Source organism: Lentinula edodes, assembly GCF_021015755.1.
Source record: "Lentinula edodes strain Le(Bin) 0899 ss11 chromosome Unknown C8R40scaffold_44, whole genome shotgun sequence".
Taxonomy (NCBI): domain Eukaryota; kingdom Fungi; phylum Basidiomycota; class Agaricomycetes; order Agaricales; family Omphalotaceae; genus Lentinula; species Lentinula edodes.
The window spans coordinates 76,759-104,316 of NW_025764350.1; the positions used below are offsets into that span (position 1 = coordinate 76,759).

Here is a 27,558-nt window from a genome sequence, read left to right on the forward strand (position 1 = left end):
GTGGATCAGTAATCGATGGATCAGTAATCGATGGGGTTTGACAGTGATGGGATGATGTATCGTACAAGTAAAGGCGTCGAGACGGTGAGAAAAGGAAAATGATAGGGGCTGCGTACTTTATGACACCCTCGGCCCTTTTTGTAATCTTCTTGTGGCCTCCTGTCTTCCTACATCATTTTCTTTTTTGCTTTTGTATATAAAAATTATTAACGCGATTTGAATCGGAAGGCGAATGGGCCGCGAAGCGGCGTAAGAAGTAATTAGTTTTGAAGTATAAGTAGTTTAAGTGTGATTTGAAGAATAAGTAAATTAGTAACTAAGAAACAAAGTAAACAATTTAAGAAGGGAAGGTAAACACTCAATTTGCTATCATCGTGTTTACCCTCTAAACACACGAAGTAAACTTCGGCGGAGCATGGCGAAAGCGGGGAAAAGGAATAGGATGTTTTTGTGATCAAGGTCCAGGCTTGTGAGGGTATCGGGCATGGAATGCCGGTACAAGTTCGTCAGCATGTAGTTCATCAGCAGCAACCCAAGAAAACTCATCGTCGGTACCTTCATAACCGGCCCACCGAATGTAATATCGTAGAGGACAACGTTTGTACCTTCTGTCCAACTTGGAGTCAAGGATTTCGGCAATGTTGTACTCCTCTTCACCATCAACTTCAATTGGAGGTGGAGGAGATTGAGTTCGATTCGGGAAAGGATTCGGCGTAACCGGCTCCAGCTGTGAGACGTGGAAAACCGGGTGAATTCGGCGAAGGTAGTCCGGGAGCTTGAGCTCGTAAGATAGAGTACCAGGTCGACTGATGACCTTGAAGGGACCAAGATATTTTTCAGAGAATTTTTCAGTAGGACGAGTAGAGCGAATATGCTTAGCAAGAACAAATACTTCGGAACCGATCGGGAACTCCGGATGCGAGATTCTTTTCCTGTCAGCTTGTTCCTTGTAACGAGACTGGGCTAAAAGGATTTCCTCTCGAAGGAAAGCGTGGAGTTCATCAAGGTTGACGACGAAGTCTCTAGCAAGATCAGACTTCATGTCGACCTCGGGCCGAACGGTGATGTTTGGGTGGTATCCTTTGTTGGCGAAGAATGGAGTAATACCAGTGGAAGCATTGGGAGCGTTGTTATAGGCGAATTCGGCGATCGGAAGTAAAGGCGACCAGTCATCTTGTTGATAGGAGCAGTAGATCCTGATGTACTGTTCAAGAGTCTGATTGACACGCTCGGTCTGCCCGTCGGCTTCCGGATGATATCCAGAGGTATAGTGAAGTTCCATGGAGAGCGCTTTACCGAGAGCCCGGAAGAACGCCGAAACAAATTCGGAACCACGATCAGAAGTAACATGATTAGGAACACCATGCTTAGAGAAGACATGAATAACAAAAAGCTCAGCTAGTTGTTCGGAAGTAATGGTGTCGTGAGTTGGAATAAATATAGCTTGTTTGGAAGATCGATCCACGACGACGAGGATAGCTGTATAGCCATTCGACATCGGTAGTTGCTCAATGAAGTCCATGGATATGGAATCCCATGGTCGGACCGGAACCGGCAGAGGCTTCAACAACCCGTAAGGCCGATGGCGGCGAGGTTTGTTGCGCCCACAGATAGTGCAAGAGGTAACGTAGTCACGTACGAAGTCTCTGACCTTGGGCCAGGTGTACTGACGACGTACAGCTTCCAGAGTGCGGTTCTGGCCGAAATGGCCGGAGAGTGGATGATCATGGAAGTAGCGGAGAACTTGAAGGCGAAGGTCGCCGTGATTAGGGACATAAATACGGTCGTCAAGGCGTAGTAGCTTGTCACTACCTAAGCTCCAACGTTCATTGGAAGGATCTTTTGCAAGTTCCAAACCAACAACGGAGCTCGGGTCGGCGGGAAGGGCGAGGATGATGGCTTGGTGTAGGGCTTCGATATCCATGATAATCGAGGCTCGTAAAACCGGGCCTTCCAAGAAGGTAGCTCGAAGAGACGCAGTGAGTTGTTCGTTAGTAAATATAGGACGGAAGTTATGAGGGTTCACTTGGGCGTAGCCGATATCCCCCTCTTTAGGGTAGACGTCCCAGCGTCTAGTTATCGAGTCGGGTTTCTCGCCGAGTTTCCCCGGCCGGAAGCGAATGACCATATTAAATTGATGTAAAAATTCTGACCATCGGACCTGTCGGCGGGTGAGAATCTTGGTAGTAGAGAAATACTCAAGATTTTTGTGATCGGTGACGACGTCCACCGGATCACCCGAGCCTTCCAGATAATGACGCCAAGCTTTAAAGGCCTCGAAGATGGCCAGTAGCTCTTTGTCGTGTGTATCGTAGTTGAGTTCAGCCGCGTGAAGCGTTCTGGAAAGGAAGGCTAGAGGATGAATTTCACCGTCAGCATATTGGATGGAAAGAATAGCCGCAATGGCATAATCGGAAGCGTCGGTCTCCACGATAAGTGGGCGATTCGGCTCCCAATGGGCCAGTATCGGCGCAGAAGTAAAAGCGATTTTGAGGTTTTCGAAGGCCTCTTGACAGCTGCTGTCCCAGATCCAGGGAGCGCCTTTTCGGGTAAGCCGAGTCATCGGCACAACGATATCGCTATAATTATAGATAAAACGACGATAGAAGTTTGCAAAACCCAGGAAGGACTGAATGTCCTTAACCTTCCTCGGGACCGGCCACTCTAGAACTGTTTGAACTTTCTCTTTGGACATGGTTAATCCGTCGGGAGAAAGAATGTAACCCAAATACTCAACAGTATCCATATTGAATTCGCACTTCTCGGGATTGGCGTAAAGCCGATGATGGCGTAACCGCCGAAGAACCTCCTTAACGTGTTCTCAGTGTTCTTCTGGCGTATCAGAGTAGATCAGAATATCGTCAAGATAGACGATGACACAAACATCGAGCATGTCAGAGAAGATGTCATTAACAAACCGCTGGAAAGCCGCAGGGGCGTTCGTAAGGCCGAACGACATGACCTTCCATTCGTAAGAGCCGTAACGGGTCCGAAAGGTGGTTTTCCATTCGTCACCTTCAGCGATTCTGACTAGATGATAAGCGTGAGCGAGATCCAATTTGGTGTATATTTTAGCTCTTTTCGGAGCGTCGAGAAGATCTGAAATGAGTGGGAGTGGGTAACGATCCTTTTTGGTGATACGATTGAGTCCACGGAAATCGACGCAAAGGCGAAGTTTTCCGTCTTTCTTCGGGACAAAAAGGACCGGAGCGCCGTGAGGAGAGGATGACGGGGTGATGGCACCAGTAGCCAGCTGTTTGTCAATAAAGTCTTTAAGGGCGACTAACTCCTTTTCAGACAAAGGATAAATACGGCCGAGGGGCGGCGAAGCGCCCTCTTCCAAGTCAATCTTCAAGTCGTAAGGTCTGTGTTCAGGAAGAGAATCTGCAGCTATCTCGTCGAAGACGTCTGCAAACTCAGCATACTCTGCTGGGATGGAAGGAGGAAGTGGAGGGACAGTAGGAGCGGTGGAAGAGCGGTCGGCGGCGCGGGCCGCGACCTCTGAGTGGATAGCACGAAGAAGAATGGGTTCCATACCGGCGTCCTTGCAAGCCCTATTGAAGACTGCAGCACTGACAAGTGCAATGTCTACCTCGGGAGTTTCCAGCTGAGCAGCGAATTGAGAGACCGTAGGGTAAGAGTAGATGGGTTCAAAAGGGAATTTGGACAAAAGGGGCTTGGCCCGTAAAGTCCGAGCGCGGGAGCGAGAGCGAGAGCGAGGTGAGTCCCCAGGAGGGGTCTCCAGAATTGTCGGTGAAACCGACGGCGAAGGTTCCGGTAGCGGAACAGCGACCTTTGCAACAACGGGGTTGATAGCAGAAGGCACAGACGTCTGTGGAGAATCAAAATGTGAAGTGTTACGGAACGTAATGTTTCGAGATGCCCAGTCAATCAACGGATTGTAGCGGGATAAGAAACTGTAACCTAATACTGCTTTACAGGATGAATCTAAATGTGTAACATAAAAGGGTAATAGAAGCAGCTCGCCGGAAGGGAACCGAACGGCGATATTCGCCATATCGGTAATGGGTTTAGAAGATAATGAACCATCAAAAAGACGAAGATTAACAGGAGAGATTTTGGTCGTAGGAATGGAATTTTGAGAAACATAACGAGTATCGATGAAAGAGTCAGTAGAACCAGAATCAACAAGAGTAGGAAATTTAAGAAGAGCAGAAATAGGTTCGGCCGGCGCGGCCGAATCGGACAAAGGAAATTCAGTAGTCAATGATATTACAAGAGATCGTTCAATGGAAGAAAGAGCGGACACATTGAGATATAACTCCCCAGGTGAGGTACGAACCTGATCAACGCAGCTCCCGTTTCGTACCGGGGAACAAGAGCTGCGGACTAGTTTTCCGAATCCTCTTCAACAACCTCAATGGTTGCTTCGGGGGTTTCTTCAACCTCGGCAGCACGGCCCTTCGATTCTCGGGCCTTTCGCTTATTGCAGTCAGCAATCTGATGCTTACCACCGCAGAAGAGACAAAGGTTGTTCTTCATCCTTCTTTCCTTCTCGGAGGGAAGGACTTTCCCATCTGCACCAAGATGGTTGAACGCGGGGCGCTGACCGCCGGATTGGCCGGAATTCGAAGAGTTCTGGGGCTTACCATTGTTATTAGGCTTACCACCAGAGAAGGGTTTAGGCTTCGGCGTGAACGGCGCCGAAGAGCCAGATGGCTGAGAGTTGTTTTGCTGGTTAGTAGAACCAGTCTTAAAGTCCGAGGAACCCTTCTTCGGGTTCCGAGCAACAAAAGGCTTACCAGCCTCGCGCTTCCTAGTTTCCTCGCGTTTCCAATAACGATTGTCAATACGAAGAACCTCTTGACGGTAATCGGCGAGCGTCGCCGGCTCGGGCAAACGCGCCATTTTGTCCTTGATGCGCTCAGCTAAGCCTCGTCCATAAGCCCATTTCAGGGCAGCAGAATCCCAGTTGGTACTAGCAGCCAGGGTGTTGAACCGGATATTGTATTTCCGGATGTTCTCGGTTTCCTTCATCTTCAGATTACCGAGAGAATCTTCGGCCTCGCCTTGGGCGTCGTAAACGCCGAAATTGTCCTGAAGCTCCTTTACCAGGGCCTTGAAGGAGGACGTCCAGGCCGGCAGCGAGTCGAGATCCGGATCGAGGATATCAGGGACAAACCATTCTTTGGCTGACCCACTGAGATAGGAAAGGGTATAGTTCACCTTCCGTTGGTCGGTGAAGTACTTTGGACGGTCATTAAAGACCAGGGCGAGATTGACGAAGAACGTCTTGAGTTTTCGGGGGTCCGAACCGTCGAATACCTCGGGCTCCTTGACCTTGCTCTTAGATTCAGAGCTGTCAGAGGGACGTCCGAGAGCGGCGAGGACGGTACCAAGGGTCTCAATGGAGCCCTTGAATCCCGAGAGGAGTTCCAACATAGCACGTTGCTCGTTGGGGATGTCAGGAGATATGGGAGAACGAGGTCCACCAGGTCCACCAGGACCGCCGGGACCGCCGGGACCACCAGGACCACCAGGTCCACTGGGGTCACCAGGTTCACCACGCGGTAAACCGCCGGAATCGTCATCCAGATCGTTGTTGTTATTATCGGCGCCCGGATCGTCGGGGTCGACAGGAGGGTCTTGATCATCGTGATCACCAGTGTCCAAATCGAAGTGAGGAGGTGGGTCACGAGGAGATTCAGAAGCAGCGCGACGTTGGGGTTGTTTCCCCGTACGGCGGGCTATGGCTTGGAGGATTGGAGAATCAATACGAGTAGTTGAACGGCCCCGAGCCGGAGCAACCACGGGGGGTTGTCCACGGCAAGGGGTCAGGACTTGGACAGGTTGTCCGTCACCAGTGTACAATGTACTGTACTCGAATTGTTGTTCTTCTTCCATGGCTTCAGGAAGAGTCGACGTAGTAGGAACTGTAGCTGGACCGAAACCGCGATTACGGCGACGTGGTTGACCAATGGCAGAGATAGAGTCGGAGAATGGGGCAAATGATTGGGCTGTAGTGAAGAAAGTGTTTTCTTCGGAGTTAGCTCTAGATTGAGCTCGAGTTTTCGGAGGCATAAAAAATGATATGTCAGTACGACGTTAACGGATTGAGTTTAATTATACTGTTAAGATCATGTACACCGTGTAACCGTGCCAAGGCCACAGGGTGTCTAAGTGCGGAAGACGAATGGGACAGTAGTGAAGTTATTAACAACACCGCCGTTACGCCGTTAGTCCCCGGAGAGCGAGAGTAGAGAGAGAGGAGCTAAGTAGCAGCCAGGTCGGAGCGGCGGTATCGCCGATGACGAGGAGCGGACCAGAGAACGTCAAAGTCCTAAGGTCGAGGAGAACGTACTTCGAGGCGTTGAGCCTGAAGACTTAGAGAAGAGTTAAGTTGAGAAGGGAGATCTAAGTTGATAATTAAACTGAGGAACTACAGTAGCGTACAGGCAGTATTTATATCTACGGAGCGGCGCAACGGGGCGGAGCGCCAGACTAACTACTAGGAGTTATACGTGTAGTCCTGCAGGGTGAAGTAAAAGACAATAAGGAGGGACTAGAGTGAAAGGGTATGTGTAGCGAGAAAGAACAATAAGGAAGAGATTACAATAAAAGGTAGATCTTCGGAATACCGAGCGGCGGAATGGAGGCCCGAGGCATGGACTTGACAAAAGTGTCATGCCTTGCTTCTCCGGACCTTTCCCTTTCCTTTCCAGAGCTCCGGTTCATCACTTATACATGTTTCCAATATTCTATGCACCATCCTTACGATCTTTACTGTACATATTACCTGTCACTCCAGTAGCCACATGACATATGTACCTGACAGCCTCATGTACAGTAGGCTGGGGACTCCCCTCGGAGCTCCCCAGCGTGTTATTGTCAAATCTTACCTGGAGACTCTTCCTACCTGGCTTGGTCCCTTTAGTACAGTCTACTAGTACTTGCTAACAGGGCCTGACACGTCTCAACAGTCATATATTTCCTCATTATCTGTTTCCTTTATCTCTGTCTCACCTCAACTCTGTTTCTCCTCTCTGTTCCCCATCTCTGGCCTCTTTCTGTCAATCCTCGTATTGTCTACGCCTCTACTTCGACTCACCATCTACGTCGAGGCTCTACAATTTGTCCTTCATCCTTTGGAACCTCCCATTAGGTTCCCAATTCCGCTTCATTGCTCCCTAAGCTCCCCACAGCTTCCCACTCGTATCGGCTACACCTCCCCTCCACATCGAAGCGGTGGTTACGCGTTACGTTCTACACCTCCAGGACCCTCTATTAGGTCTACCCAAGCTCCACAACTACCCCTGGTTAGGCTCCCCTCACCAGTATCGGCACTATCCCATACCTCCTCATACGGCCTAGGCGGCTACTGCGTTCGCTTAGGCCCAGTCTGGGTAAGACCAGAGCAGGCCTTCTGTGCCGGGGCCTCACAGAAAGGCATTAGCAAAAGGTAGGAAGTCTTCCGAATTTGAAAGGCATTAGGAAAAGGAAGAAGATACCGGAACGATTAGAATCTACTACAATAATTGTCGGGCAGAATAACAGTCGGACATGATGTACTTGTTTTGGCCTAGTCCACCAATACGTGGCGGCCTCACTCGTACTTTGATGTATCTGTAATATAGGGAGCCGAAGTAATAGTTGCGGAAGGGTCAAGAACACATCCGAATTTGACAAAATGCAGAATCTACTACGATAATTGTCGGGCAGAATAACAGTCGGGCATGATGTACTTGTTTTGTCCTAGTCCACCAATACGCGGCGGCCTCACTCGTACTTTGATGTCTGTAATATAGGGAGCTGAAGTAATAGTTGCGGAAGGGTCAAGAACACATCCAAATTTGACAAAATGCTGAAGTGTGTCGCAGTTGCTATGAAAAATGACAAAGTTCAAAGATAAGTGATTAAACAGTGGAAAGAGTGAACACCGGCAACTGCTTACAACGCACACCATTCCTTTTTTACGATCTTCGATGTGGAGTCATAGACGAAAACGTGGAACAAGTGCTAAGACGGCAACACTACTCGACATGCCGAGGGAACTGATACTAGAAGTGGCGGCATACGATGAGCACAAGGAACGTGCCCTGTCAGTGCTCAGCCAACTAACGAGAGCAACCCACATCAACTTGAACGGCTTTCTGTACGTTAACGCACCCTCGGTGGCATTGGCGACTCTATCGAAAAAAGTAGTGACAGGCCAGGAGTGGGGCGCTAAGCATCCCGCGATATCAGTCAACGAGGTGTCAGTAGTTCTGGTGGATCCAGAACAGTCACTCGTACATACTGTCGCACAGGCATTGGCGAACGTAGGCCACTACCGTAGGGATCACCCATTGCAAGGGTTCAGCTTCATCAGCAACCTACAAACCGTGGTTGACGTCTTCCCTTCTTCAGTACCACTAGCGTTCCGCCACCTTCAGACACTTAATCTCTGCACACCAGCCTCAGAACATAGACAGAGGCAAGTGTCCATACAAATTGTAAGAGCATAAAGATGTGAGAGTCCGTGACTAAACACTAAAACAGCTGCAAATGTGTTCGAAAACACTGAGGACAGTGCGACTAGATTTACAGTCGTTGGGTATGCCAGGTGCGCAAACATTACTTTATGAGAGTTTGGCATGCTCACCCTGGTTAAGTTGATTATTTTATGCTAGCAAAGTTGTTGGATCAAATGCAACGGGCTGCAACGAGGGTCCAGCAATTATCGATTCGCATTGGACGTAAACCCTTGCGTAGGGACAAGAGACCATTGCAACGGCTATTGGACAATAACGGTTTTCAGTTCCAGGACTTGCGAGGGTTGTACATCGACGACAGGAGTAACGTTGCGAACATGAAGCAATTCATTCAACGGCATGTCACCGTCACCAGACTGGAGTACAGGTCCAATAGAATGGGAGGAAGTGTTGTATTAGACTTCAACGAGCTTCCCGCATTACACCGTTTTTCAGGATCGATCGTGCACAATCGCTTGTTGTTGGAAAGCAACAATGAACAGATCCAGACAATGACGTTGATAGATGACGAAGTGGCAGAATTTGAATGGACATTGTTCGTGAATGCGTTGGCCAAAGTCCAAACTGTAACAACATTGGAGCTTCAAACGCAAGGAGGGCAACCGTATACACAGGTGTTGGAAGTATTGAATGCAGCACCGCAGCTTCAGACGCTCAAGTTTGTCCTGAGAGGAATTTGGTATCAGCCAAACCACGTACGTCGAAATAACGACTTACAATGCGTACTGATAATTCCCACTATAGGCTAATGAAGAAGCTGTTGACATTTTTGTTGAACTATTGACACGATTAGAGAACATTCGAGAGATAGTGGTGATGGTAACTGGTCATCCTGACGCGATTTCCGATGCAGTGGATTATGTGTTGACCAAAGTAGGATTTCCAAGAAGAACACAGATGAGGGTGACTGTTTACGACTCAACTGAAAGGAAAGCAATAGCGAAGTGGGATGGAGTGATTTTAAGAGATAATGTCCGTTTGGAAGGATTTCTGCAATGTGGGGAATATTTAACGTTAAGGAGATTGGTCAGGTAGACTCTGTAGGTAATATTGTTGAGAACGAACGAAGGAACATTATGCGACCGACAAAGAGTGTAATAATTGGTGAGAAGGTGTGCAGATAAGATAATGTGACGTGAGACGAAATGATAATCTGAAAAACCGTGGTAAAATCTTCACGCGCGCTAATCGGGCGGACTGGAGAAGGACCTAAGCAAGCAAGGTCATCTATCTATCCAAGAGGTGAGGGAGATTCAGATCGGGGGTACTTATGTTGCCACGCGAAAGGCCCTGACCAAGCCCAAGCCGAGCTGCACGGCATCCTATGATGGTTCGAGAGGCCATAAAACTTGTTCGAAATCTTCGAATACCTGTGTTTGTGTCACTTATTGATGATATCCAACTACTTAGGTACAGTCTGGAAGGTATATGTGAGCTTGAAGGGCATTTGAGACAGTTCTACAAATAGACCCTGCCTGGACTCTCTATTCATTGGGGGGGGGGGGTCGTGAGAATCGTGTACCCGATCTGAATCTCCCTCACCTCTTGTATCTATCTATCTTTCACAATCGGCGCCCAAGGGCGCCGTACTTCTTGCCACTCTTTTCATCATTATCTATGTATCTTAGCAATCCAAATGTTGGCGTATATACATACAGTAGATGCTTTCTTGAGGAATCGTTCCTGCCACGCGCGCAGCGCGATAGCCCACCTTCGCACGTAGACCCTTGTGGAACCTTGAAAGAACTGAGGGAGATAAATGAAGTCAGCGCTTGAAGCGAAGCCAGAACTCCTCCTACCTACTCAAGGGGTAGTTTTCAATCTTTCTGGCATTCCTCTTCCAAATTCCCCAACGATGGTTTAGTTTTCCTAAATCAAAAATATACACAGTAAGATATGAGGCGTCGCATCGAAGTAGCCTATAGGCCTAATTGGTAACATGATAGAACGTGATAGAACAAACATTCTTCATAGCCCATTAGCCGCCACCATGTCAAACGATCCATCATCGTCAGCACAACAATCTGTTCAGCTTCTATACGCTCCCAATGTCCAACACAACATTCTCACCCTGACGTCCATAAAATTTATATCCGCCGTCTTTGCTGGCTCCGTGGCTGGCATCCTTGGTCTGACCAACTTTGCTGGGTTTGGTCTGTTTGCACTTGCGATGCTTTGGGCTGCATTGTGTATCTATGTCGTGTGTTGTAAGGGAAAGCCGGGAAGGTATATGGCCAGCGCAGTCACAGCGAAGGGTGTCAATGGAGGTGGAAGTGGCATAATGGAATTATTGAACCCAGGTTCAGATAACGCGTTTACCTTTGTGTTGGTTTGGACACTATTTTACGGTGAGCAGTTTGCATAGCTTTATTTATCGTTGTAGATGCTGAAGCTGTATTTCCCGCTTGAAGGTATAGTACATGGTACGCTCTACCCCTCGGCATTCGAAATCCAATCACACCACTTATTTCTCTTCAATCTTAGTATATGATTAGAAGCGGAGTCTCTTTCTGGTGCACCAATGCCTTTTCCTCGTCGGGGATGTACTGCTCGCGCCCATTCGTCCTCCTCGGGACATCATTATGGCTCTTAAAAATGAAAACAAGTAATCACTAAAACACCGTACGCTGGCTTAGCATTCGACGATGCTGCAGTACGAATGAACATCGCTCGGCTGTGACCCCCTGTGATCTCCTTTGGATATCTGATATGATATCTTTCCACTGTCGGTGCAATGAATTGTCGTGCTGGAGTTGCGATTCCCCTTAAATCTGATTTGGCGGCGTTCGGGTAAGGATCTTCAACCTCTTTGAAATCTCTATTCCAGGATATGCATATCGATTCCTTGTTCTCCACTTTCCGAGCCTCTCGGTGTGGCATAGAGCCTATATACTGTTTTCATGATAATTACATTATCCGACGTATTTTCTATTACTATTCATTCTCAACCAACCCACAAAGCTTATCTATTTCTTGACCTTCCCTCGTCGGGTTACTTCCATTCCAGTCATCAAGCTTCAAGGGACTCCATTTTGATCTGGGGTTTTCCCTCTTTTCGGATTCTGGAGACTTGGAGCGTTGAAATGGTGTCAACGTACCCATGCTAACCCGTGTGGATTACTTCAGTGGAAGTGAGCAGTGTTCCTAAATTATAGATAAGTCGGACGTACCGTCATTCTATGAGTTCTTAGTTCCATTAGTTTATTGTCACTAGGAATCTGAACCCTCTCAATGACAATCAACGATGTGCGAATGTCTGCCACTCTGATCATGAGTCCAGTTTCATACCAGAAAGCCCTTTCCCTAGGGTAACGGTCGGTGATTGTGTGGTCCGTTTATTTTTGAGAGTTACATAGTTATGCTCATTCCCCAAAACATACTGTCGAGGCAAACTGCGTGATTTATGGACAGATTATTTCACAGATTCACAAGTGTTTCTGAGGATCTTATTCAATCCTCAGTATAACTCAGTCGTCGTCGGAGAAAATTAGCCTTTTCTGTTTGAGCCCGGTGCAGTGGACGTAGTTCATTTAGGCCCCGTCCCGTGTCTATCATCGTGTATGATTCAAGTGGAAGGGGAAGAGGTCAACGCGCTAGGCAAATAGCCTCTGCCCCTCCCGCCGTAAGAATGGAAAAGGCACTCGGCGGGCCGGAGATTGAGTTGAATGTTTGTGAGGCATCAGAATTTTCAGACTGTTTTCGCCGACCCTACTGCCAGGCTCTATATCGATAAGTAGGCTTTCAACGGACGTAGTAGACGTCTAGGCTCTTTGAAAGATCTTTCTCGAATCTCGCTGGTAGGGTGTTCGCTAGTCAGAGCTAGTGGTCAGGCGGAGAGTGTATGGGGCTTATTGGTGTAGACCCCAGTTATCCTTCTAATCTGAACCATGTTCTCAGGTTTTCGTGTCATAAGCAGGATCTCTGTCAGTCTTCGGACCTTCCAAGCATCAGATTCGCAAAACAGGTAGACAAAAACCCATCTTCGACTCACTAACAAGGGCCGTCACACCAGATTTCAGATCCCCTCCTCAAGTTGCGCGCATGTTTTGGCTTTTCATCCAACGTCTGACGAATCTCCGTGCTATCTGAGTCTTATTTCAAGAGATAGAAGACCGTCTAGAAGGCTGAAGTGAAGACAAAAAAAGCGGAAATACAGTAGAGGGCCAATCAGACTGCAATTGCGTACTAGTGAGTCGAAAATGAACCCTTTTGAAACCCAGAAATTGAAAACCTCCGAAGGGTCTATACTTGACGAGATTTCTTGTATCCTGTATCTCTCCATATCTAGATTGGTCAGAATATCATAGTCAACGCGGTCAGCAGGATGGGTCGGATATGAACATGAGCAAAAGATAGAACACAAGAAGTGTTTTGTTACTCCATTTACTCTGGTTATCCATGCGCTCAGGTCAGTCTTTCGTTGTCCTTTCCGACTGGCGGCATTTTCGCTCATCGTCAAAAGCAGAACATTCCGTCCCAAGACATCCTCTCTGTAGAGCCTCCGGTAGTCTTGAGACCTTATCGAAGTACGGGGACACTTGCATTCTATGACATATTTTCGAAGAGATCTTACGAGTTTTGATTGTTTCTGATGTTGAATGGTACTCTGACGCTTCCGTTCTGTATAACCTGAAAGTTCAGTGTTCTCGACAAATAACTGTTTCTCGAAGAATTCACGAACGCCGGCGAGCGATAACGGCGACCTCTGTTGACCTTGCTCCTGGTGGCGGTCAATCTCGTGGCAGTGGCTACCAGTCACCGGTGAGCACATTCGAAAAATTTCTCTGAGCAATCTATAATTCGATATTCACGCAACTTCTTAAAGTTAACAGATAGGACGTTCTCTTGATGCTCCGAGTCAGTCAGCGATCAGCGTGGGGTTCATAAGTCATTCAGAAGTCTTCTCTTCAGTAATGCTCGTGTCCCAATCATGCGCAGCACTAAATTCTCTCTTCACCATTTGCACCGTAAACGGGCATTCCGATTCGTGTGTGCAAAGCGTCGGTACCTTGTTACTTCGAAATCGCACTACTTCCTAGACCAGTCTCAGCTGTACCTCAACGCATTGCAGGCCAGGTATGTATCCAACAATGAACCGAGTAAGTATCCTCTATTTGACGTCTTTGATTCCTCTGCCTGGACCTACATCGAAGTTACATGAATTTAGGCTATCAGTGTCCAAATTGCAGAACGTTCGGTACCTTCCGGAGATTTTATCCTCTCTGATCTTGTTGGTCTTGTGGTTTTGTCGAATCTGCTTTTGATTCTGCTTGCTCACCGCTAGAACCTGGACAGTATCCATCGTCCTTGATGGAACCAATGTCTGGGATTTTGCGAATCAACAGTCAGCCGGAATCGAGTCACTTCATGCTCATGCTCACTATGAGCCTGTCCTTCGAAGGCTATCGAATTTAGGATGTAAAGAATTCTCGTGATCGACGCTGTCAAACCCGAAATTATTCGCTTTGCCCGAGTTTTTGCGGGCCGCCCTGGACCTCCCTGGACTAGCTATGCTTCAGGAAATAGTGCGCCCCGACGTTGGAACCAAAGCTGATTTTACACTCTTTCTCTCTCCAGAAAACATTGACTAAGCTAACCCACGGTAAACGGTCGTGGCGAGAATGAAGACAATCAAGGCCCCTCATCAGGTCTGATCTCACTCTAAAGTTATGCTCGAGGATCCTCAAATGAACAAGTGACTGCGAAACCAATTTCAGAACATGTACTACGCTGCAAGTTACGCTTCCAAGCTTCAATGTTTATTCAATTGCCGCTTCAAAATACGATATGCCCTCAATACAGTAAGCAGAGATCGATAAGCTTTCTCTGGTCAAAATTGAATAGTACAAACGCGCCTTACGGCGCAGACGATGCGTCACGGCTTGGAGGAAACTTTTGCCTCTGTCGTGCTACGCGTCGTCGGTACAAATGCAGAGTGACAATGAACGCCGTTCCGCGCCGGGGACTGTCTTAATAGCTTGCAGGGATGGTGGATCTTTGCGGATATGAATGTCGAATGGCGTTCGAGTTAGTTTATAATGAGTCAAGTGCAATATTTGACACCACTTTGAAGACCTGGTAAAAACTTTGGTACAGCGGCCTATGTGGGTATTCTTAATGTTGTTGAAAGCCGACCAGGAGGATCCGCGGCCAGACAATGGCTCTTCCATCCGATTGGAAGAGAAGCTGCTGTGACAGTAGATTCACAACATCTCGATTTCAATCTACTCAATCTGGGAATTACACTTATAGTACTTGGATAGACGTCTATCAAATCAATTTTCTTCCTGAGGTCGGCATTTTGCAAGGAACTTCAAAAGGCGTCGATATATACCAAGTACTCACGCCAATCATCAACTCTTGTCCTTGAACCATACCCACCGCCTTTTTTGATTTCTGTTTCTTGTTCCTCTTCTCAAACAATATTCCTGGATATTCTACAATCTACTTCCGCTCCAAGAAGGAATTCTAGCCTCCCGATGTCGTCTAACCGCTCTCAACACCAACAGCAGGAAGATTGGCAGTCTGATACCTCTGCTTTCCCCGTCATACCTCCTGATTCCACCACGTCGAGTTCTGCATCAACTTCATTAACTTCTGCGTTGCCCGCGCCCTTAAATTCTTCTTCGTCAGCTCCATTAGACGTGTCCTCAATCGATGGAAATGTTTCTGACCAAGCCAAAAGGCATGTCATGGACATGTTGGCCTATTACACTGGAGCAAAAGAGGAGTCTTTTGGCGTCGCAATTGCACGAAGGCTACAGATGAGGAGCATGAACGTCTGGGCAACTAGCCCAGGGAATGCCCAGGGACGTATCCCTCAACGAGCGACGGAAGCTCAAACGATTTTCGAGATCCCGATTACCAAAGGTGAGTATATGCTAGAGTCTCGTCGACTATGGTCTACTCACTCCAACTCAGATATGTGTAATCCATACGGAACCCTACACGGCGCCTGTGCATGTTACATCGTCGATCCGTGAGTACATCTCGAGCCATATCGTTTCCTTCTGAATTTTTTCGACATTATGTTTTCCTTGCGCCCCTACGCCCTTCTTTCTCATCGGCGGTTGCCTGGTGTGAATACCTTGCGTTGTTCTATTAAACTTTCTATCGTTGATCAGTTTGTCATTTGTTCCTCGTGCTTGTATTGTGTGACTATCTCTGGCTTGTGATATCCAGAGATAGCCACAGATTCAAGATAGATTCGTTATGTCTGTGTTTAAATCCTGAAAGATTGAAGGAGATCCCAGCCTCGAGTCGTCTTCCATTTTTATCTTCGTATATATATGCCGAGTTACACGTTTTCTACAAACTGATCTTCTTGGAACTTGAGATCCAAACGAATCTAGACTGGGTCACAATTCAGCCGTCTTAGTGAACTTCGTTTTCAACTTAGTTTTTTCCTACATGCATGTTTTCCAAACTTGTATTGCCGCACACTATTAACACCCATTCCCCTCTGTTTTAGATGTTCGATGTCAGCTATTGTCGTCCTGGGCGCCGCGTTAGGTATCGATGCAACAGGAGTATCGCAAAGTATGAATTTGATATGGCATCGGCCTGCCAAAATGTGAGTAGCCTTTGGTTGCACTGTCTCCAGCTCACGTTCAACTCCTTTTCATCTTCTATAGTGGTACCCGACTCCGTGCGATTTCAACGTCTATATTCATTGAAGGTCGTATCAGGACTGCTCGGGTTGAGGTGGGTTATTCCGAAAGTCCACGCCGTGTTCATCTTATCCACTACGCTAACGCACACTTTCAGATCATGGATTCCGAAACAGACAAACTGTATGTGTCTGCTATCCACTCGACTATTGGTCCCAAGCCGGATTCTAGGGCGAAATTAGCGAAACTATGATTTGATGTATTTTCCTCCTCCTACGTTGTTCACATAATCTACATTTTCTCTCTCTCTCTCTTTGCGTCTCCATCCCTTTCCATGACTTGATCTTTTCATATGCACGTATTGTAGCTCTCGTTGTTCAATAGTAAGTTTTCATTTCGAAAGGTCCATTTTGTACATTGTAACCGTTTGATAACTGTAACATCTCGAAGTAACTTAGGGAGTACCATCTAGTACCATCCATATCATATCACACTAGTCATTAATTTCTGAACGACGCAAATGTCATGGGCATGCCGGTAGAGTTATAGCTCCAGGCAAGCAGTAAATCAAACATGTTTGTTTATAAGGAGCGGCATCCCCAAGGATAAACAGTATTATACGATGGGAGGTCGAGAAGTGCAATTGAGACCATGAGTCAGTGTCAAGTGAGTTGGAAAGAAATGGTCACCAACGAAGACGCTAAGGCTCCAACCGTACTGTATATGTATACCCTCGACAGCGTAAATATACATATACAGTGTATAACCGTATGTTTACTATATAAAGACAGTTAAACATACAGTATCATTTTTGAGTCACGCGGTCCACAGAACCATGCTTTTTGCGAGGTTTAACGGGCTCGTTAACATCTAATAATCCACTACGAATCCAGACCTTCGCCAAAAGAGCCTTCTGAATGGTTTCAGCTTTCAATGAACCCCTTAAGTCTGAGCAAATGTGACGAGATTTCGAGAATGTTCGCTCAACAGAAACACTAGTTGCCGGAATGCCAAGAAAGTCGCGCGCCATTCGAGCAACGGTAGGAAAAGAACCAGCGTGTTTCTATACTTTAACTCAGAAACGAAAGTGCAGCGGCATAATAGACCTTACCTGCCACCATTCTAGTGGTTCCTGTGTTTTCCCAACGCCTCCCTCAAATCGGAGATAACGCGATATTTCATCCTCCAAATCGGCCTGAGTTGCTCGAGGTGAAGTGGGAATGAATGAGAGGTCAACAGCACACATCTGGCTCAAGAACCCGTTAGCAGGTGGCTTCGGCTTATTGAGGGATGACTGGTCAGGAGTTGGTGAGGTTAGTTGTTCTTGGAAGTAATCCAGCGCAACGTGTCGGAACATAGTTTCAGCCTTGTCTCGATGGTCCTCTCGTTCCCATGATGTCGTTCCGAGGGTCTCAAACCATTTGGAGCGCATTCCCGGGTGTAATACTGCCAAGGATGTCAAAGACAGTCAAAAAAAAGGAATAGGGAACGCACCAGTACCAAGAACATAGAATCGGTTCCCGTCTGCCAATCGCTTGTATTTCCTCAGCTTCTCTAATCCGACAGATGCCGCGTTAGTGAGTATCTTTGGCAAACTAGTCTCGGTACTTTTAGCCTCTAGGTGTGTGTCGAGTTGATGATATGCAGGAAGCACAAATGGAATTGTCGGCTGTGAAGTGCGAGACATAATCAGAGTAACATGTGTAAACGGCTTGAAATGCAATGAGCATGGAGGAAAGGAAAAGGCAGGATTGACATACCTCAAGGATATCTGCAAGATCTTCTAAGAGTTTCCACTCTTTTTTGTCAATAAGCAGCGGGCGCATCTCTTCTGTCTCAAATGTCCAAGTATCGATAGCCTAAAATAGAGTTTCATTCCATGAAAGTAGAATAAAAAGCAGCAATACTGACTTCTTGTAAGAGTTGGGCACGACGGATCATGGCATGGGTGTAGTTCCATCGAGTACGGACATTGCGTACAACCATCAGATTTCTTCGTCTGGCATTCTCCTCAGTCTGTTCTGAATATTTCGAATGAGCAATTCTACGAAATTTTTGGTGGCGCTGAGGTGAAGACACGATCTTTGTTGTAATGAACCGGAGCTGTAAAAAGGGAATAAGAACGATATATGGCAATCATAAAAATGACAAACCCGACGCAGTGCACTCGTTCCCTTCATACTTTCGGCAACAGTCTGCTCTGATTCTTCACACTGCTGTTTCGATTCCGCCTTCTTTTTCTTCGCCTCCTCCTTTTGTATAGCTGTTCCGATCTCTACATCTTCCTCTCCATCAACTTGTTCACTGTCCCCTTCTGCTTCCAGTGCAATCTGTTTGACATCTTCATCAACGCTATAGTGAAATGGTGCATCCTTGTTAAGCTCATAGTAGTCGATGTTGCTTGACCATTCTGCTTCGTCCATCGATGCCAATAGATCTTGAACTGTGAGATTGATGACATGGGCAATACAACGTATATGGCCATCTGGATTCCATTCGACACCATAGCATGCGAGAACACAACGTGCAACAGTAGCGACCAGGACATCATTGACAGAGGCATTATCGGTGGTGAGGCTGATACAGTAGATAGTAAACGGTCAGTTATATGGCAGTAGACTCATGAACGTGAAATCACATATCTTATTGAGACCTCCTCGCTCTCTCACTCCGTTGACAAATGCTTGCCCTGCATACTCTCCCTCATGTTCCTTCTCTTCTAAAGGCTTGAAATCCACCACCATCTCAACCAATCTCCAGTCATCGTCAATGAAACTTCCAATAGTACATGCAAAAGTATAAACCATCTGTTTTGTAGTCCATGTATCTTCAGCATAAGCAATCTTCGATTTTACGCTCTATAGAAATGATCAGTTGTTGAATCACACAAAAATTTCATACACACCGTGAACGATTTTACTACTTTAGCATTTAGCTCAGCAAAGATCTTTGCGAGCTGATTGCGAACAGTCGTATCAGAAGGCAACATATAGCGAACTTTCAGATACTTGAAGAGTAAACGAAGACTTGGTGCCTCTCCAGTGGTCCATGGCAAGTCTTCATCCAGTATCCAGGCGGCAAATAAGCGTAAAAAGCCTCTCTCGGTGGTAAGAGCTTCAGGGTTAAGCTCGCCATCCTTGAGGTAGTTGCGCATTAGATCAGCGCTACGCTTCAGATTCAGACCCTCAGCTGTGCTCTGCTCTGTTCCATTCCCTTCATCACTTCTTTCCTGTGGTTTCGACTTTCCTCTGCACTTGTTCGAATGGGTAGCAAGGTTATTCAGTTTGGGCAACTTTCCCTCATCATCAAATGATACTTTAGGGCCCTTCACTGTCCTTTCAACGCTGCGTACACTATGTACAGAGGTATGAATTCTGGTAATCATCTGAATAAACTTGAACTTACCATTCACAGTATCGACATTTGAACTCTCAACGTGCCCCCTTCTTTTTATCCATGACTGCAACCGGCTCATGGAAATGCTGCATACTGGCATTGGAAGGCCCTCGACGAGCACCTTTAGCTTGTTCCCTTGCCTCTTCAGTATCCACTTTGTGCTGTGCTGATTGTCCATCGGACTCCGATCCAGAGTCGATTGAAATGACTTTATTTTTGCGTAATCTAGTTGTCTTGGTGTCTCTCTGCTCCGCTCCCCTGGCTGCCCTCTTTTTGCTGCGTTCCTTCTAAAATTTGTCATATACTTCCGATTTTTCCTTTCATAATAAGATATGCCTCACCAATCCTTTGCCACGTTCTGTGGTCGAGATTATCTCTTCATTATTGGAATCAAATACCTCACTTTCCGAATCTTCTTCAATGCGAGAACGCTTTGGCAGTATATAATCAGCGTCATCAGCAGATAAGGTATCAGCCCAAATGTCGACACCACTGGCAGTGGTCTTCTTCCGCTTTGCCGAAGATTTTCCCGGCACACTTTCTTTGCTTGTGCTGGTTTTAGCCTTCGTGTGCTGAGACTTTTGAATCGTTGGTGCCGGCGCCTCTTCATCATTAACTTCTTCAATGGTCATTCTTGGTGGAGTTTTTGTTCGTACTGGAGGGTCTTTACTATTAGGAGTATTTTTGTCAATCGAAATTCTCTTCACTATGTACCATTGAATGCATACCTTATGTTTTGCACACCAGTCACCAACCTTGCAAATTTTGGCAAGGCAGCTTCCCATAGTAGATGGCCTGCATCGACTGCACTTTGAATATATCCAACAACAAGATCCATTCCCAATGGGCCTCGAGTGATGTTTAATAGTTTACCATCAGCACCACGTACATCATTCCCATACAACAAGTCCATGCGACGATTGAAAGTAGTCCAATGCTCATCAGGGTCCGCAGATGGTAGAGGCTCCGGTACCTTTTTAAATATCTCTGAGATTCTGCTTTCTGTGGATGCAAGAGGAACATGGTCTGGTAATCCTTTGACAAGGGTACTCAACAGCCTTACTGCTGCTGCACACTGAACGTGCGCTGCTTCAGCCATAAAGTTTGAAGAGAGGAGTGGAAAAAGGGAGACAAAAGATTCAATTATTTCTCATTGACATCCTGTAGGCGGGATTCACAACGAACACAGCTAGGGCTGTCAAGAATGTGTAATAGAAGTGGCCCAGCAACCTGAATTACTAATTGGACACGATGGACCTCGCATGCTGGTAGAATAACCATATATACAGTATAAACAGTATACATACTGTATGTTTAAATTTCTCTTGGGGGGGGTAGACCTATACAAATACATATATAGTTATAACCATATATAGATAGTATATAGATAGTACGGTTGGAGCCTTAGAAGACGCCGGCGCGCCGTTGTGAGGTGAGAAGATGTTTATCTTAACACGTGATACATTTTTGAATTTTCTGGTTTTCAGCGCAACCACTTTCTCGTTCCTTTATATTTCTTCCAATGTCCATAAACAACGGATGAAATTGCTCTGACGTTCAACTCAGACTTTCACGGAGCAAAGAGAAATGCTCTCCATAGTGCTAGTACTGGTAAGCATTCTGATTCTCGTCTACAGACCTACCTTTCGTGTGCAGTCTTCATGATGATACCATAACTCAGCTCACTTCGACGCCCAAGGCGTATGAGACAATCATTTTATTAGTTTTCTGAATCATCACCGCTCACATATATCATGACCTTTTTTGCTGTCGAACTGTCCTTGCTAAATGATATCTTTGTCCGCAGTGTGAATGAAGATATCCCGTCAAGTTTATAATGTTAGCATGCTGTGCTAAAAGAGATTCTTGAGCACTACAATTATCAAAGTTTGAGATTAGTAGGATTCATAAGCCTTGGAAAAAATGCGTTGAGGGTATGTCAACTCTTCTTGAACTTCCTTCCTTCTGCTCATCTCGCAGCCCAGGAACAGTCTTTCATCTGCTCAGCTAGAGCTCCTTACTCGCCTCATTGGAACAGCACAGTATTGATGGATTTATCCAATTTGTTTTATCTTTGTCGCCCGCGACCAACATATGTACCCCGCCTTGCAGTCGCTTCAAGTTTCCTGCCTCACTTTTCACCCGACAGCTACAGCCTTCGCACACCTTGTCGCCATCTTCGCTTGGTCTACAGCAAGGAAAGCAAAACATTTCCTCAGATAAATCGTTTGGGCGGTCATCAATAACTATGTCTTACTCGATGATATGCCTCTGTTCTATTCGAAATCGTACAAACAATCAACGTCTCTCCAGCCTTCCTCACTATCTATCGCTGTCCACAATTCTGTGTCTGAAGTAATCCTACGGGGACGTATTATACTCTGGTGACACTTCGCACTGGCAATCCGTGCTACAGAACTCTGATAAAAACAAATTTTACATTATGGAGGGGTACTACATGAGTGAGAGAGAGTTGACCTACATTCTCATTCTTCACCGCTGCCGAACCGATGTAATGCACAACCTGCAACAGCAATAGAGCTCGCAATCTTGGCAGGTAGCATAAGTGATAGAAGTAAAACAGACCTGACATCATCAACACAAAGCTTGGCCTTGAATCATTTGTCTATGCGGCGTGAAGTGTGATTCAGGGACTTGAGACTAACAGGTCAGTGATGGAGAGGTATGAGAAGAGGATTATTGAAGGTCACTTGAGGTTACTTATGGGAGAAATTGACGATAACCCTTGAAACTGAATGCGACGGCAACCTTGATACATATTAGTTATATCTATATATTATAGCTAGTTTTGAACGTTCGTTTTGAATCGATTCTTTGAGCTCTGATACCACTCGCAGGTGACGGAAGGCTTGAAAAGGAAGAAGACTGTAGATGTAGTATGCGTTGAATTAGACGATAGTCGAGGAGTACGAGGCGAATACAACCCATCCTCTGGCAATTATCGTCGTCGTGAGGCCTGTATTTCATCAAAATTCAAGACGAGCGAGTAGTGAATCTTGGCAGGAGTGCGTTGATGGATACACGAAAAGTCAAATGGTCCGCAAGGTAAATATCTGGTGGTGCCACCAGATCGGCAGTCCTCCTTGGTCTGACGCGACATTCATATGATAATGAAATACTAATAGTCAAATAGAGTTCGAGGTATATGCGTGATTTGTGCATGACGATTGCGTCACGCGTGGGTTGCGCGTGTATACTGTACACAGGTGTACCAAGACTTTGAGTACGGGTGGGCTTGAACTCTACTCTACATGCCCATATTATAAGTTCAGATACTAGATTTCTTCTCCTCAATGGCCAGATCTAGACGCTGGGCACTCAAATTTATGACTCGGAACTTCGGAGTATTGATTGCTCACACGGTCTCTCTCTTGACTTGGTATCATCATGTCCTCAAAACCTAGTTGGTCGCCTTCATCGTGGACATCGAAACCAGTTGCACAGGTTCGACTTTTCTCAAGCTCTTTCTATTCGTATTTACGCTCGACCAGGACGTAGAGTATCCTGACCGCAAAGGACTGTCAAAGTGAGAAAATTTTCCACCAATTCATCGATATAAATCGATTGAGTCAAAGTTCAGAGTGCTGTCGAAACTGGAGACCCTACCGCCTCTGGTCACTCCTTCAGAGGTATATGGTCCAAGCCCATTCTCAATTTAGGATCCCAAGTTCATCGATGACTACAGATAGAGCGACTGCGCTATCAACTAAGCCTTGTTCAACGAAATGAAGCCTTTTTGTTACATGCTGGCGACTGCGCGGAAAGTTTCGATGCCTGTACAAATGTGTGTATGCTCTAGTTGAATCTTTGCCAGTGAGTATATGCCTAATCCTGTCGGATATGGCGATAGGAAAACATTTCTGCCAAGATCGGTCTCATCTTGTCATTCTCGCTCATTCTCATCTGGGGTGCACGACTGCCAATCGTTAGTGGTCCAATCCGTCTTTTGGCAGTGCTTTGACTCTTGAAATAGGTTCGTATAGGACGCATTGCAGGCCAATATGCCAAACCTAGAAGCAGTAAAACAGAGCAAGTGGGAGATCGAGAGGTTTTGAGCTTTAGGTACATGTTCTTTCATCTAATTTGTATAGAGCTGGATTCTAATGCTTATAGAGGTGACAATGTCAATGGGTTGGTTGACCCTACCGTGTCAATGATGATTGCCTCACGCAAATCCCTGTCAGGTTAGATATAGACGATAGGACGCCGGATCCGGAGCGGCTATTGAGGTAGTCTATGGATTTATTGGCGATTGTGAAAATGACTGAGGCGTTGGGTTCAGAGCGTATTTCCATTCTGCGACAACGCTCAACCACGTTCGTGGACTCCTCACATCAGGATTCGCATCTCTACATCAACCTCGGGACTGGTCGTTGAGCCACGTCCGTTCACCCTCTCTACGGTATGGCGTGTCACCTCTGCTTCAACATGTTGACTGAGTTATCCCTCTAGGAATGAGTTTGAGAGCATCGTGGAAGATCTTACAGATGCTCTTGATTTCAGTCGAACTATTGGACAAGATGCGGGTGCTTCTTTCGAGCTTGGAGGAGCAAAAAATACGGTTGGAGAAGTGGATTTCTATACCAGGTAAAGACACTTGTTCGACTGAGTGCACTGATGAGTAATTTGCGTATACATAGTCATGAGGGCTTGATGTTAGATTACGAGCAAGCTCTAACCCGCGAGTGCCCCGTCCCCAAGTCCGTCAGCTCTGTACCGAACGAAAAGGCATACTACAACACATCTGCTCACTTCTTATGGATTGGTGACCGGACGAGGCAGCTAGATGGCGGACATGTTGAATATTTTCGGGGAATCAAAAACCCCATCGGAATCAAAGTAGGGCCGAGCATGCAAAGCGACGAACTGGTGAGATTGTTGGACAGTAAGTTGATGATTATTAACCTGTATTCTGCCCACTTCTGAGACTTTCTTTTCTTGAAGTTGTTAACTTGGACAAAGTACCTGGAAGAGTGACGCTAATCACAAGATATGGCGCTGGTAAAGTGTGTAACTTCTTGAAGACGCTCTGTTATATCCTCACCTCCTATAAAGGTCGAGAACTACCTCCCTGAGCACATCAAAGCCGTCAAATTATCTCTGCATCCAGTTGTTTGGATATGCGATCCTATGCATGGAAAGTGAGTGTAGCTCGTGCATGATTTAATGCGCGCAGCTGAAAAATTCTTCCCCTGATAGTACTTTGACATCCAATACTGGCCTCAAAACCCGTCATTTTCGTACCATCATCAATGAACTCACATCCTGCATCCGCATACATAGCGAATGCGACTCTCGTCTCGGTGGTGTGAGCTTGGAGTTCACGGGTGAACTGAACGACGAGGGCTTCAGTGTAACGGAATGTCTCGGGGGAAGTATGGAACTGAGTGAAGAGCAACTTGGGCTACGATATCAGGTGTGTAGTAATATTGGCTCTGCTCATCATTGAAATCAATGCGCTGATTGTTCAACAGTCTTTCTGCGATCCTCGGCTCAATTTTGAGCAAAGTCTTGGTGCGCTAAAGCTCCCCTTTGTTATGAACATTGACATACAACTTGTTCTAGACGTGGCGTTTTTAATTTCGAAACATTACAAGGATGAGCGTAAAGGAAAGCAGAAGGGAATGGAAAAAGATGTTCTTTTCACTGAGTTGTCAGGTAAGCCAAGCTCCTAGATCATGGGTGTTCACCATATCCTCGGACGGCGATTCGCGTATTTGCTTGAAAATCACAGCTACTGAAATATATGACCGAAATGGAAGCTTGTATTCGAGGATAAAAGGATAGGGCGGTTTGAAAGCCTGTTTCGAACCATGCATTAAATTGTTGTTATGAGCTCAAGGTGCTTTTACTATTCAAGGATATGCTACGAGCCAACCACCATCCCAAAACTGCTATCAAAGCGTGCAAGACGGCCCAGAAATGACCTCCCATAATATTATACTTTGCGGAGAAAGCAAAGGCAGAGCTAAATTCACAGCAGTTGATGAGCTCGCGTAGCCCACGAAGAGGTAAAAATAGCTGCTCACCTAGCAAAGGCTGCGCTCACACAGCGAGAGAGACACATGAACCACTGCACTAGTCCATTGGTTGAACCTAGATACTCTGGACAAGGAACGTTGTTCTTGATTAAGATCATGCTAGCCCTGTTGAAAACCATTCTGATGTTTGTATAAACGGAAGATCGTCACACTTACGGATATGCAATCCCTCCAACTCGACTCAAGGTTAAAGTGACAAAGAATCCCACCCATAGAATTGCTTTTGTATGGGTGCTTAGTGGCGTAAGCCCTCCTGCGCGATCAAAGTCTTGTCCGAGTCCACTACTTCCACCCAACCCCTCCATACCATTCAGCCCATGATGACTACCGTACCGGGCAATGATATTTAGGCATGGAAGTATAAGGAACACCAGAGGCCATACAGCCATACAGACGGAGTAGATCTTGGCTGCTTCGAAGCGTCTGAGGAAAACAGGCATAAGGAACAACTGAGTAAGACCAGCCACCAGTCCAGTAAATGCGAGAGCATAGCCGATGACGGAGGGCTGGTAGGGAAGGGATCATGGCCGTGAAGTCAAAAGATAGTCAGAGTTCGTGCGCATGAGTGGCTACTGGAATTATACCAAAAAAGCTCGGTGCAAACTCACAGGAAACGCTAGACCGCCCTGTTCAATAGGCGTGTAACAAAATAGCACGAAGAGAACCACAAAAGAAGTCCCATTCATTTCGAGTGCGAAACCACTAAGACTTAATGCTCGAATAATGGGTATAGAGAGGAGTATGCGAGCGGAGGGATGCTTAGGAAACGACGGAGCATTATCTTCTGATTCGTTGTTTGCACCAGCAAATGTTTCTGGATCGGTTTGACTACTACTAGTAGGAAAGCGTCGTTTAGTAGGCAAACTCTATCAAGAACATAATAGTTCAGTGTAAAAAACGAACATGCACAATCAGAACCTTTGTACTTACCTCTTCCAAACAAAAATACGCCAACGCAACTCCCATCAAGGATATGATACCGGAAACGAGACCTGGAAGGAAATATGGATGCAGATGGAAAAATGAGACGATGCGACTGAAAAGCCCTTCTGCGTGGTCAATGCGTTCGAATTTCTGGGCCGGATTTGAAAGCGAGCCACCGATAAGAGGTCTAGAAGTAGTAGAAAATGAAAGGCGGAAGGAGCTAACGATTAGTGATACTAAAAACGCAAATATTGTGAAGCTTTTGCCTACCCGATGATGCTTCCAACAGGTCCTGTAATTCTGACACAACAGTGTACTATGAGATACTTATGAAGCTGAGAATTGATCGTTTACATACCCGTACAAAGGAAAGGCCGCAGCCTGATTAGTTGAGTCTAGAAAGACAACAAATCAGCACCATTATAGGAGAGCTTGAAAGTCCACTTACCTGTAATTTCGCCCAACACAGTGTGTATAACCGATGCAGTAGCCCCGAAGAACCCAGCTGAAAATAGAAAATACGAAGATATCGGCATGAGGTCTGGCAAACACCTAAGGAAAGTTCGCACCAAGACAACGATAAATTATGAGTTCGGGGATGCTGTTTGCGAGACCAAACACGATGGTCATTACAGCGACCCCAAGCGTACCAATAATGATAATGGGACGACGACCAAATCTATCTGTGGAATATAGGTTTATGAGAACCGGTGAGCGGGGTAACAGTCAAAGCTTACCAGACAATCGAGCCCAATGATAAATGAAAAGCAACTGCGATATCGCAAAGCTGGATTCCTAGAGTCACAATTCAGCATCCTACAAGATAATCCTAAGTACGACAAGATAATTGAAATTTTTCTCACCACAAGCCCACTAAAGAAACCGATTTGTGACGAATCTGTCACTCCCAAGAACTCAATGAACTCATTGATATACGGGAATATCTGTGTGAAGGAGATCGGTACGACTATTCGTACGAGGCACAGTGTAATTAGTTGTGCTTGTGGGAGAGGAGACGGCTCCATCCTTGACTTAGAACCAAGGAGGTCTTCATGTGCCTTGAGACTTGGAGAT

General features: G+C 46.2%; 7 protein-coding genes across 7 annotated transcripts; 4 read left to right on the forward strand and 3 right to left on the reverse strand.

Moving 5' to 3' along the window:
* Positions 1–7,943: 7,943 nt before the first annotated feature.
* C8R40DRAFT_1073203 (uncharacterized protein) lies at positions 7,944–9,527 on the forward strand (the record flags this gene model as incomplete). Its single annotated transcript, XM_046226536.1, has 4 exons — positions 7,944–8,453; positions 8,500–8,563; positions 8,631–9,187; positions 9,237–9,527. 4 exons carry the CDS (start codon positions 7,944–7,946, stop codon positions 9,525–9,527), a joined length of 1,422 nt encoding a protein of 473 aa, XP_046081571.1.
* Positions 9,528–10,268: 741 nt separating this feature from the next.
* Positions 10,269–11,358, forward strand: C8R40DRAFT_1125921 (uncharacterized protein). The gene is made up of 4 exons (XM_046229003.1): positions 10,269–10,381; positions 10,439–10,840; positions 10,904–10,915; positions 10,977–11,358. Exons 2-4 carry the CDS (start codon positions 10,483–10,485, stop codon positions 10,985–10,987), a joined length of 381 nt encoding a protein of 126 aa, XP_046081572.1. The 5' UTR covers positions 10,269–10,381; positions 10,439–10,482; the 3' UTR covers positions 10,988–11,358.
* Positions 10,973–11,594, reverse strand: C8R40DRAFT_1073204 (uncharacterized protein; the record flags this gene model as incomplete). The annotated part of the gene is made up of 3 exons (XM_046226537.1): positions 10,973–11,080; positions 11,106–11,377; positions 11,450–11,594. 3 exons carry the CDS (start codon positions 11,592–11,594, stop codon positions 10,973–10,975), a joined length of 525 nt encoding a protein of 174 aa, XP_046081573.1.
* Positions 11,595–14,756: 3,162 nt separating this feature from the next.
* On the forward strand, positions 14,757–16,512 carry C8R40DRAFT_1125927 (uncharacterized protein). The gene is made up of 5 exons (XM_046229004.1): positions 14,757–15,362; positions 15,414–15,471; positions 15,964–16,065; positions 16,127–16,196; positions 16,260–16,512. Exons 1-5 carry the CDS (start codon positions 14,972–14,974, stop codon positions 16,353–16,355), a joined length of 717 nt encoding a protein of 238 aa, XP_046081574.1. The 5' UTR covers positions 14,757–14,971; the 3' UTR covers positions 16,356–16,512.
* A 254-nt stretch (positions 16,513–16,766) lies between these two features.
* Positions 16,767–18,010, reverse strand: C8R40DRAFT_639107 (uncharacterized protein). The gene is made up of 3 exons (XM_046235740.1): positions 17,863–18,010; positions 17,597–17,813; positions 16,767–17,548 (listed from the first exon to the last, which is right to left on the reverse strand). The coding sequence occupies exons 1-3, from the start codon at positions 17,926–17,928 to the stop codon at positions 17,178–17,180; spliced, it is 654 nt and encodes a 217-aa protein (XP_046081575.1). The 5' UTR covers positions 17,929–18,010; the 3' UTR covers positions 16,767–17,177.
* A 4,896-nt stretch (positions 18,011–22,906) lies between these two features.
* On the forward strand, positions 22,907–25,194 carry C8R40DRAFT_1175507 (DAHP synthetase; the record flags this gene model as incomplete). Its single annotated transcript, XM_046232337.1, has 16 exons — positions 22,907–22,963; positions 23,011–23,045; positions 23,100–23,148; positions 23,205–23,303; positions 23,370–23,444; positions 23,493–23,581; positions 23,633–23,650; positions 23,704–23,748; positions 23,802–23,921; positions 23,972–24,106; positions 24,160–24,404; positions 24,464–24,525; positions 24,575–24,660; positions 24,719–24,935; positions 24,994–25,033; positions 25,085–25,194. The coding sequence occupies 16 exons, from the start codon at positions 22,907–22,909 to the stop codon at positions 25,192–25,194; spliced, it is 1,482 nt and encodes a 493-aa protein (XP_046081576.1).
* A 154-nt stretch (positions 25,195–25,348) lies between these two features.
* Positions 25,349–27,509, reverse strand: C8R40DRAFT_1056918 (MFS general substrate transporter; the record flags this gene model as incomplete). Its single annotated transcript, XM_046225115.1, has 12 exons — positions 25,349–25,487; positions 25,549–25,665; positions 25,717–25,828; positions 25,886–26,066; positions 26,169–26,426; positions 26,491–26,704; positions 26,755–26,784; positions 26,843–26,879; positions 26,933–26,989; positions 27,054–27,167; positions 27,222–27,279; positions 27,348–27,509. 12 exons carry the CDS (start codon positions 27,507–27,509, stop codon positions 25,349–25,351), a joined length of 1,479 nt encoding a protein of 492 aa, XP_046081577.1.
* Positions 27,510–27,558: the final 49 nt, after the last annotated feature.

Coding starts and splice junctions, on each gene's coding strand:
- C8R40DRAFT_1125921 (XM_046229003.1), top strand. CDS start 10,483: ATGTCAAACGATCCATCATCGTCAGCACAACAATCTGTTCAGCTTCTA.
- C8R40DRAFT_1125927 (XM_046229004.1), top strand. CDS start 14,972: ATGTCGTCTAACCGCTCTCAACACCAACAGCAGGAAGATTGGCAGTCT. Junction 16,066..16,126: donor TGGCATCGGCCTGCCAAAAT/GTGAGTAGCCTT, acceptor CATCTTCTATAG/TGGTACCCGACTCCGTGCGA. Junction 16,197..16,259: donor TCAGGACTGCTCGGGTTGAG/GTGGGTTATTCC, acceptor GCACACTTTCAG/ATCATGGATTCCGAAACAGA.
- C8R40DRAFT_639107 (XM_046235740.1), bottom strand. CDS start 17,928: ATGCGCCCGCTGCTTATTGACAAAAAAGAGTGGAAACTCTTAGAAGAT. Junction 17,814..17,862: donor ATCTTGCAGATATCCTTGAG/GTATGTCAATCC, acceptor TTGCATTTCAAG/CCGTTTACACATGTTACTCT. Junction 17,549..17,596: donor ATTCTATGTTCTTGGTACTG/GTGCGTTCCCTA, acceptor CATCCTTGGCAG/TATTACACCCGGGAATGCGC.